Below are 10,152 nucleotides of genomic sequence, written 5' to 3'. Positions count from 1 at the left end.
TTTAACATTGAACAAGTTTTCAAAAAAAAAAAAAATCTCTGTCTACAAAGACCACATTTCTTTCATATTTGAACGCATTATGTAGGATGGTATCCTTTATCAACTGACAAAATTTGATCTGGATATGATCCAGATTACAGATTTTGTGGCCATTTAAATTTAACATTGAAACCCCTTTTGATGTATATTTTACATCATATCTTAATCAAACATACCATAATCGCAACCTGAACCCGGAAGAGCGGTTGAAGATGATACCCTTCCTGATACAACTCCAATTTTTACCTGGAGGAAAAGGCACAGCCCCTGATCTTCCTAAAAAGACTCCAATTGCTGGATAATACCTTATCCTCAATGAAGTCCCAGAGTCAGTGGCGGCGCCAAGGGGGGGCTTGGGGGGGCTTAAGCCTACCCAAGAATGAGCCAACCTCCCCCTCAGAAGCCCTCCCCCCCATAATTCTGCCAATAATGTGAATACAGACAGACATATTTGCACTGAGAATGTTTCAATATTGCGTAACTGAGCAAAGTGATGAATGTGTGTGTTCGGTGATCCACCAATGCTGAATCACCCTTCACAAACAGAATTTTCAGTTATGCAAATAAACATTTATTTGTAAAAACCCACACACAAGTTACAAATTAGATATTTGTGTTTGTTGATTACAAAGCACGTGTACAAATCAAAGGATATTTGTAAATCACCCTCTGTGCATTTGCAAGTATTATTTTTTTTATTTATTTAATCCTTTATTTAGACAGGAAATTCTCTTGAGACTCAGTGTCTCATTTACAAGAGAGACCTGTGAGAGACAAATTTAATGAGACAAATTTAACTCCATACTCCAAAAATTTAGGTTTCCTAAATATTTATTACGGCCACTCTTAAAACTTCACTTATCTTTATTTATACCTATGTGCAAGTTTACTGAACTTGCAATCATTCTAAGTGATGTGTGTGTGCATTGACACCACATTTTAGAGGAGCACGGGTGACTAAAACATATACCTTGGTATTTATAAAGCAATTTACTATATATTGTTCATTTCAACGACATTTTGTGGAGCCCCTCCAACTTTTACCCCTGCTCCCCCCCTCAGCCCCACCCCCCAACAAAAAATTCCTGGTGCCGCCAATGCCCAGAGTGGATAGTCTAAATAACTTGTATAATAAAAACATTACCATAATGAAACACCATGACAAAATTTAATGTTTTCTTTTTTTAATTACAGTTTTTCTTTGAAGGTTAAAAAGTCATGCTTTAATAAAGCAGACACTACAAAAGCCATACATATACTGTACAATTTTTGATTACCATTATGTATAACATTACTGCAGGTTGTGTTTTTGGAATTATTTGATGTTTATTGTAGTTCGAAAAAACAACCTTTAAGTTGTAGTGGCATTATTAAAAGAACAACATCAAAGTTTTATGTCACTTTGACATGAAAGAAGTTCTGATATGAAAGTACTGTAATGTCAATAACCCATGCTATCCATTCAGTGTAAGATAGGCATCATGTTTGCTTAATAAATTGATTGATCAAAAAACAACAACAAAAAAAAAACTTTTTGAGAGGTTCTTAACTGTATGCTTGGGCCAAGTGTTCCATTCATTTAGTGTGAAAGATCAGTAAAATGTATTGCAGGACACCAACAGCTTCTGGTTAATGGTTGTGGGTTTTCAAACCCCATTGGGAAAGTGCTTTCTTTCTGTCAGATTGTATGTTGTAACATTACCTCTGGTCTGAAAAATCACTATGAGCTTAACTTCAAGCCCTGACTCTTTGGTTCCCTTGAGAATCACTCCAAACAAGTACCACCTATGTTTTTCCAGACTCCCACTTCCAAAGTTAAAATAACAACTGTCTAGCACCAGTCTGTCATTTCCTGTTTAAAAAAAAAAAAAAAAAAATCATGTGTTGAGTTTTTTTTCTCGTGTTCTCTTTATTTTTTCATTCTCGTTCTCTCACTTTTTCTATAACATCCAAAGAAATGTTACATTCACAAATCCACAAGTAGGAAAAAAGGATCTCTTCATGGTTTACATTCTCACGTCCAACTGTCCTCATTCAGTCACATTGTTTTTTTTTTACTTCTTTTCTCACAGCACATATACATATGTGACCTTTGAATCTATACCTAGGTAGTTTTTGGCCAGGCACTTGTATGCACCAGAGTCTAATGCTGTTGGCCTTTGTATAATAAGTGTACCCTGAGGGTGGAGCAGTTCACTACCCATATGCCGTCCCTTATCTGTTGTGGACAGAACAGAGTGATCGGGTAGCTCCCAGGTAATATCTGGCTTGGGGATCCCAGTAGCAACACAGTTGAGCTGGATAGGGGCTCCTGCCAATGCCCTTACATTAGGGGGTGGTCCTGTTGTGATCTGAGGAGGGTATGCAATGATAACCACGGGGACAGTGAGTCGAGCCTCCCCAGCAACATTCCGAGCTCTGCAGATGTAATTACCTTGATCGTGGAGGGTGGTGTCTTGAACAATCAGAGTACCATTTTCAAGCAAGTGATAGCGTCCAAGGACTTGAGGCCAACTTAAAGTGTGGCCTCCAGGGACTGTCCAGTAGATCCTAGGTCTTGGATTGCCATCTGTTAGGCAGTGAAGAAACAGAGGTTGCCCAGACATACTGCGTATGATGCCCCTTGGCCGTGTCAGGATATAAGGCTTTTGCCCAAGCTCCAAAACAATTAACTTCTCTATATACCCCATTAAATTTTTTGCACCACAGCGGTACTTCCCAGCATCCTCTTTGTGAGGGTTGGAAATGATTAATGTGCCATCGCTGCCTTGGCGGTAGCGAGAATCATGATCAGATCCGCCAGCAATCCGTGTTCCATTCGGGAGGGTCCAGAAGATTTCTGGTACTGGGTATCCATCAGCAGAACAGTTCAGAACTGTGGTTTTCCCAATCTGAGACACAATACGCACATTGTATGGATTCTTAAAGATTGGCCTACGAAGCATACTGGTTACCTGAAGCTGCACCACCATTACTGCTTCTCCAGCATCATTCCTTGCCAGGCAAATGAACTCTGCTTGATCAGTTGGACGCACATTCCGGATTTCTAAAGTCCCATTGTGGTGGACATTGATCCTACTGCCAAAGTATGGTGCTGTCAGAAATATGTGATGAGGCATAATCCATGTGATTGTGATCGGGGGGTCTCCTTTAGCATTACAATTTATAAATTTCCTGGAATATTTGGCAGCTACATCTCGGATTACAGTACCATTCTTGTAGTTGCCATTGATCACTGGTGGATTCCCATCTATTTCAAGCTTGTAAGCTTTTCTGTTTTCTCCAGCAGGGTTGCGAGCAATACAGATATATTCTCCAGCATCACTTAGCTTTACATCCCTGATATCTAGAGAGCCATTGACATGCATTAAGTAATGTTCATTAGATGCAGCAATAACATCCTGCGTTGGCAGCAACCACAGAATTTTGGGTTTTGGCTCTCCAATTGCTTCACAGTCAAAACGGATCTTCCCACCAAGCTTCACCTTGATGGCAGTTTGACTTGGGGAATGTATCCTGGGGGCAGCGGTCACCACAGTGATGTGTACATGCATCTCATCCTTGCCCACCTGGTTCTGAGCATAGCAGGTATAGTCACCTTCCTCTGACATACCAACCTGAAGAAACAGTACATTGATGAGAAAACTAATAACTGTTTTGAATGGAAGAAGAAGAAGAAGAAGATGATGATGATAAAAAAATTACATACCTGGTTTACATAGAGTGTTCCATTGTCAAACAAAGTGTAACGCCGTGCTCGTCCTCTTCCACTGCTGTCAGATTGTAGTGCACTGTTGACCAGTGTTCCATCTGGTAGACCCCAAGAAATCTCTGGCTTCGGAGCTCCAGAGGCTTCACAGTCAACCTTCAAGTCATTACCGTAAGTCACCTGCTTTTTGCCATAGATCTTTGGCTCTATCTTGGCTGGCTTCATGGATACAGTGATTTTCATTAACTGGAGGTCTTCACCAATCTTGCTTCGTGCTACGCACAGATAGTCTCCTGCATCTTTGTCAATCACAGTGTTAATTATTAGAGTACCATTATCCAGGACCTGGATCCTGCTGCCCATCCTGAACAAACACAAAACTGAACGTTAGATGATATATCATAAATTGAAGAAAAACAAACAATGCACCGACTATTATATTTATGGAGCTTGTACTAAAACATGGTGGCTTATTATTTACACACTTTTGCACAGTCACCATGCTGTGTTATTGTATTTACAATTATAAATCAGGTAAAAATTTAAATTGAGAGTGTTAAGAATATTGTATTCATTTTCAGATACCATAGAACGTGACATTGCAAAACAACAAAACAAAAACAACAACAACAACAAAACACTCACTCATCTTCAACCACTTGCTTCAGTTAAGGGTCACAGAGGGGAGAGGGGAGCCTATCCCAGCAGTCATAGGGCGTGAGGCGGGGTATACCCTGGACAGGACACCAGTCTGTCACAGGGCCACATACAAACACATACAAACTCCACACAGAAAGGCTCCAGGTGGGAATCAAGCTCATGATCTTCTTGCTGTGAGGCAACAGTGCTAATCACTAAGTCACCGTGCTGCCCTAACAAAACACTAATTAAACTTAAAATGAATTTTTAATATAGCACATTATGAAACCAATATATTTTCAACAATTATTTTTTGGATTTAAGGCAGCATGCTGGCGTTGTGGTTAGCTGTTGTGTTCCACTCTTTGTCTCTGACTGATGTCCCATTAGTTAGATGTTGTTTATTTCATTCACCTTGCTATTGTTGAGTTCTGCTTTGGTTTTCTGGCACAGATCTTTGGTTGAGTTCTCCTCTTATTAATGCATGGGTGTTTGAGTATCTTATGTAAGGTTTAAATTGTACTCACTTTGGGTTTCTTGTAGGCTGATGTTTCACTGTGTTTGTCAGTCTGTGTCTTTATGTTTGTAGGTGTGGCCTTGTCACTTGGTTTTCCCACAGCTGTGCTATATCAGATTCACCACACCTCTCATTTCCTCATTACATTACTATTTAAGTTCATCACTTCACAACCTTGGTTTGCTGGATTATTGTCTTTTTTGTGTGTTCTGGTTCCTGCTGGGGCAGCACGATGGCTTAGTGGTTAGCACTGTTGCCTGGCAGCAAGAAGGTCATGGGATCGATGCCCACCTGTGGCCTTTCTATGTGGATTTTGCATGTTCTCGCAGTGTTTGCGTGGGTTCCCTCCGGGTTCTGTGGCTTACTCCCACATCCAAAGACATGTAGGTTAGGTGAATTGGAAACCTTAAATTGTCAGTAGGTGTGCATGCGGGTGTGAAGGTGTTTGTCTGTCTATATGTGGCCCTGTGACAGACTGGTGTCCTGTCCAGGGTGTTCTCCACCTTATGCCCTATGACTGATGGGATAGGCTCCAGCTTCCCATGACCCTTAATTGGAGTAAGTGGTTGAAGATTAGTGAGTGAGTGGTTTCTGTGGTTTGGTCCCTTCTGCTTTTCTGTTTATTCCTCATCTGTTACCTAGCAAACATTCCTGCACTGATTCTCCACCTTCACCCCAGACTCTCTGACTGCTCCTTGTTTTTGCAATGGACAGCATTTTTGGTAATTATAAAACACATTACTTTACATTCGATGTGTTCACTATCTGCTTTTTCATCTGATAAAGATCCTGACAGCACTGTTACCTCACAGCAAGCGTGCCCCAGATTAGAGTTGACCTGGCCCATTCTGTGTGGAGTTTGCATGTTCTCCTCATGTTTGAATGTGTTCAGTCCAGGTGCTCTGGCTTCCTCCCACTCCCAAAGGCATGCAGGTTAAGTGAACTGGAATTTCTAAATTTATCATACATGAAAGTGTGCATGTTTGTCTGTCTATAGGTGTTGGCTGTGTGATAGATGGTTAAGCTGTCAGGGACAGTACCTCTGGATGGACAAACTGCGGTGGTGGTCCCCATCTTAAAAAAAAAAAGGAGACCAGAGAATTTGGTCAAACATCTCAGCCTCCCTGGGAAAGCCTATGCTAAGGTATTGGAGAGGAGACTTAGAGACTGCTATTCTAGCCTCAGATTCAGGAGGAGCAATGCGGGAATAGTGGACCAGCTCTTTACCAGCAAGTATAACAACAAGTATGACCAACCAGTCAACGTGTTTTGTGGACCTGGAAAAGGCTGGGTCCCTCGAGGTATGAAGTATCCTGTGAGGAGTGCTGCGGGAACATGGGGTAGCATTACACTGGACCTGTTGTTCGTGGGTGGTGGACTCCACCAGGGCAACAATATTATTAGCTTTATCAAAGGGCAGCTTTATCATCAATCCTGTTGATCATGTTCAAGGATGAGATTTCAAGGCACAGTCATGGTTGGGATGCTGTCCAATTTGGTGACCTCAGAGTTGCATCTCTGCTTTTTCCAGATGATGTCATTCTGATGGCTTCATCAGGCAGTAACCTCCTATCCACACTGAGCAGGTTTGGGGCCAAGTGTGAACTGAATGGGATGTGAATCAACACCCCCAAATCTGAGACCGTGATCTTCTGTCAGAAAACGGTGGATTCTCCCCTGTGGGTCAGGGGAGAGTTAAGCTTGATTTATGCTACTCCATCTCCACAGCCCCATTGCCATGAACAGCCCTCTGTGTCACTGTGTACCCTCTCTGAGCCCCGTGCACCTCCCAAAAATTTAAACTACACGTTGGAACAACGGAGACAGCATGGGCTATGATTGGTCACTTTTCCGGTTTCACTCCTTCCTCTCCCATGATATTCAAAAGTCTGATTAAAGGTTTTTTGCAGTGCACACAACAATTACATTTGACCAACTTTACAACACAGAGTGAAAAAAACTGCAAAGATGCTCAAATGACCAGCAATTCATGGAGGGAAATTGCACAGAATGTTAGTTCAATAATTCAATAATAACAGTTCAATAATTGTATATGTAAGTGGAGGTCGCTGAGGGAGAAATTAGTGCAGAAAAAAGAAAAATATGACTAGCAGCAGTGGCGATGCTCATGGAAAGAAAGTCCCTGTTGTGTTCTTCATGTCGTGCCCCCTACTATTCCTGTGATAAATCAATTGCGATACCCACCAGCATGATGGAGAAATTTGTAAGAGCCATTGCCACACATGACTGTGTGGCAATGGAGTTCCAGAGTTGTAGAAGCATAAATCAGGCTTCATGGTCCTAAGTGGAGGAGTTTAAATTTCTTGGGGTCTTGTCCACAAGTGGGGGTAAGTTGGAGTGTGAGATCGACAGACAGATTTGGGCAGTGTATGATGGAAGTCAATTTATGCTCCTATCCTCACCTATGGTCACGAACGTTTGGTAATGACTGAAAGAAGATTGAGGATACAAGCGGCAGAAATTACATTTCTCCATTGAGCATTTTGACTTACACTCCTGGACAGGGTGAGAAGGTCGTCTATCTAGGAGGGACTCTGAGTAGAGCCGCTGCTTCTTCACATCAAAAGGAACCAGATGAGGGTGTTCGCTCATCTAATGAGGATGCATCTCCCTAAGGAGGTCTTCCAGGAACTGGAAGGAAGCCCCGGGGAAGACCCAGGATGCGCTGGAGGGATTATATTTCCCACCTGGCTTGGGAACTTTTCAGGATCCCCCAGGAAGAGTTACAGGACTTGGCCAAGGATATGGAACTGTGGAATAAGCTGTTTGGTCTGCCGCCACCACAATCTGGACCCGCAGAAGTGGCAGAAAATGAATGAATGAATAATTTAATTTTTTTTTTTTAAACCATCTCAGTAAAAACTCATATATTCCAAAAAACATTGAAGAATCTACCTTGTTTTCTCAACTGATCATAACAAAACAGGCTTTTTTTCTGACCTATACCACTTTTAAGAATATTACTATTATGTTAACACCAATTTAAGAGTAAATATACACTATGATATTTGATTAATGATACCAGCATGTAATCACTTGCTATGCTGTTTGCTGTGTGGGCCGCTGAAGAGGAGGTACTGCTGGCCCACCACCAGATGGCGCCCTGCCATGCTGGTACCTTTTGGCCTATGGAGGGCGTATTGGCCTGTTGGCCCTTTTTTGGTACCACCAGGTGCGCACCATTAGGTGGTCATCAGCTGTCATCCATCACCTCATCATCACTCCATAAAAGCCTGGGAAAGACACCATAACTCTGCCGAGTTATCAGCTTACCATACTACAGGTACCAGCTGTAGTAGGTAGGTACAGCTACCTACTCAGCCATTTTGTGCTGTACACACATTCATTGTACTGAAGTCTTTGCAGTTGTGACTTATATTTGCAGCTTGTAGCCGGGTTTGTGGGAAGTTTGGAGGAGTTGGCGTCTCCACTCCTCACTTCTTACTTGCTAAGTATAACAATTGACATTGCACATTTTCCAGTTTTCCTCTGCACTCTGGGAGTATTTGGATTTATTCCTTCCGGAGGATTACTGAGTTTTTGCTGACTGTTTGCTGGGTGTACACACACCCACCTAATCTGTTTTTGCTGCTGCCAGCAGTACCGGTCCGACAGCCTTGAGCGGTGGCCACCTGGGGTACCAGGACTTAGTGGTTCTGGTGTGTTGCAGACCTCCAGCTGGCGATGAAACTACGTGGGTCCCGGCTCTTCTCTGGATAGGCGTCTCCTACCCTCGGGCCTGCCCACATGTCACCATTTGTTACTTAATTGGACTTTGCATATTTGGAACCCTGTTCACACTTTTGCATAATAAACTGTAATTTATTGGAATTCCTACTGACCACTCATTTATGCCCCCTAACATGGGTCTGTGCATTCACTTTCTCAACACTGTTATGGTGTTGCATTTTTATGAAACAACTCCATGACAGAATGTAATAAATGAATATGAACCACTTCTGAACCACCTAACTCTTACATTTCATTCTTTTCAAATTTTTATTATTTAACCACCAACATTTTGATTTATTTGGGTATAACATTATGCCTAAATCAGCATGGACACACTCATTTTTTTTATTCATGTCTTCTCATGTAAACAGTGACTCTGTTATTCATTTCTTGACTAGAACTGGGAAAACCCAAAGGTCTATGCACGAAACTGCAAACGAGGGAAATGGAAGCCTGAGGAAATAAAAACCCTATACTTTTTCACTGGCATAAATGTATTATACCTGGCAAAGACATTTTTAAACATTATATGCTCAATCTGTGGTAAAAGGCTCTCCTGATCGTTAAATCCTTTGTTGAAATTGTTGAATTCTGTGTTTCTCATTCGTGTTAGATTTACAGTAGTGTTCAGAATAATAGTAGTGCTATGTGACTAAAAAGATTAATCCAGGTTTTGAGTATATTTCTTATTGTTACATTGGAAACAAGGTACCAGTAGATTCAGTAGATTTTCACAAATCCATCAAGACCAAGCATTCATGATATGCACACTCTTAAGGCTATGAAATTGTAAAATTAGTATTTTGTAAAATTATTAATATAAATAATAATAATATAACAATATAAATAAATAATATAATAATATATAAAAATAATAGAAATTGTAAAATTGTAAAAAGTATTAGTAAAATTGTAAAATTAGTTAAAAAAAAAGTAGAAAATGGGGTGTTCACAATAATAGTAGTGTGGCATTCAGTCAGTGAGTTCGTCAATTTTGTGCAACAAACAGGTGTGAATCAGGTGTCCCCTATTTAAGGATGAAGCCAACACCTGTTGAACATGCTTTTCTCTTTGAAAGCCTGAAGAAAACGGGACGTTCAAGACATTATTCAGAAGAACAGCGTAGTTTGATTAAAAAGTTGTTTGGAGAGGGGAAAACTTATACGCAGGTGCAAAAAATTATAGGCTGTTCATCTACAATGATCTCCTATGCTTTTAAATAGACAAAAAACCAGAGACATGTGGAAGAAAACGGAAAACAACCATCAAAATGGATAGAAGAATAACCAGAATGGCAAAGGCTCACCCACTGATCAGCTCCAGGATGATCAAAGACAGTCTGGAGTAACCTGTAAGTGCTGTGACAGTTAGAAGACACTTGTGTGAAGCTAATTTATTTGCAAGAATCCCCCGCAAAGTCCCTCTGTTAAATAAAAGACGTGCAGAAGAGGTTACAATTTGCCAAAGAACATCAACTGGCCTAAAGAGAAATGGA

General features: G+C 41.1%; 1 protein-coding gene across 1 annotated transcript in view; it reads right to left on the bottom strand.

The window, feature by feature from the left end:
* Window positions 1-1,632: 1,632 nt before the first annotated feature.
* igsf10 (immunoglobulin superfamily, member 10) overlaps window positions 1,633-10,152 on the bottom strand; it is a 47,233-nt gene continuing 38,713 nt past the window's right edge. The window contains exons 8-9 of the mRNA XM_034168807.1: window positions 3,749-4,112; window positions 1,633-3,656 (exon numbers count right to left, since the gene is read on the bottom strand). Of these exons, the coding sequence (XP_034024698.1) occupies window positions 2,106-3,656; window positions 3,749-4,112 (1,915 nt within the window). The 3' untranslated portion in view covers window positions 1,633-2,105. The remainder of the gene's footprint in view (window positions 3,657-3,748; window positions 4,113-10,152) is intronic.

This window comes from Thalassophryne amazonica, chromosome 4 (genome assembly GCF_902500255.1).
Source record: "Thalassophryne amazonica chromosome 4, fThaAma1.1, whole genome shotgun sequence".
Lineage (NCBI taxonomy): Eukaryota > Metazoa > Chordata > Actinopteri > Batrachoidiformes > Batrachoididae > Thalassophryne > Thalassophryne amazonica.
The sequence above is the reverse complement of the archived record's forward strand: the minus strand, read 5'-3'. Positions and strand labels throughout refer to the sequence as shown.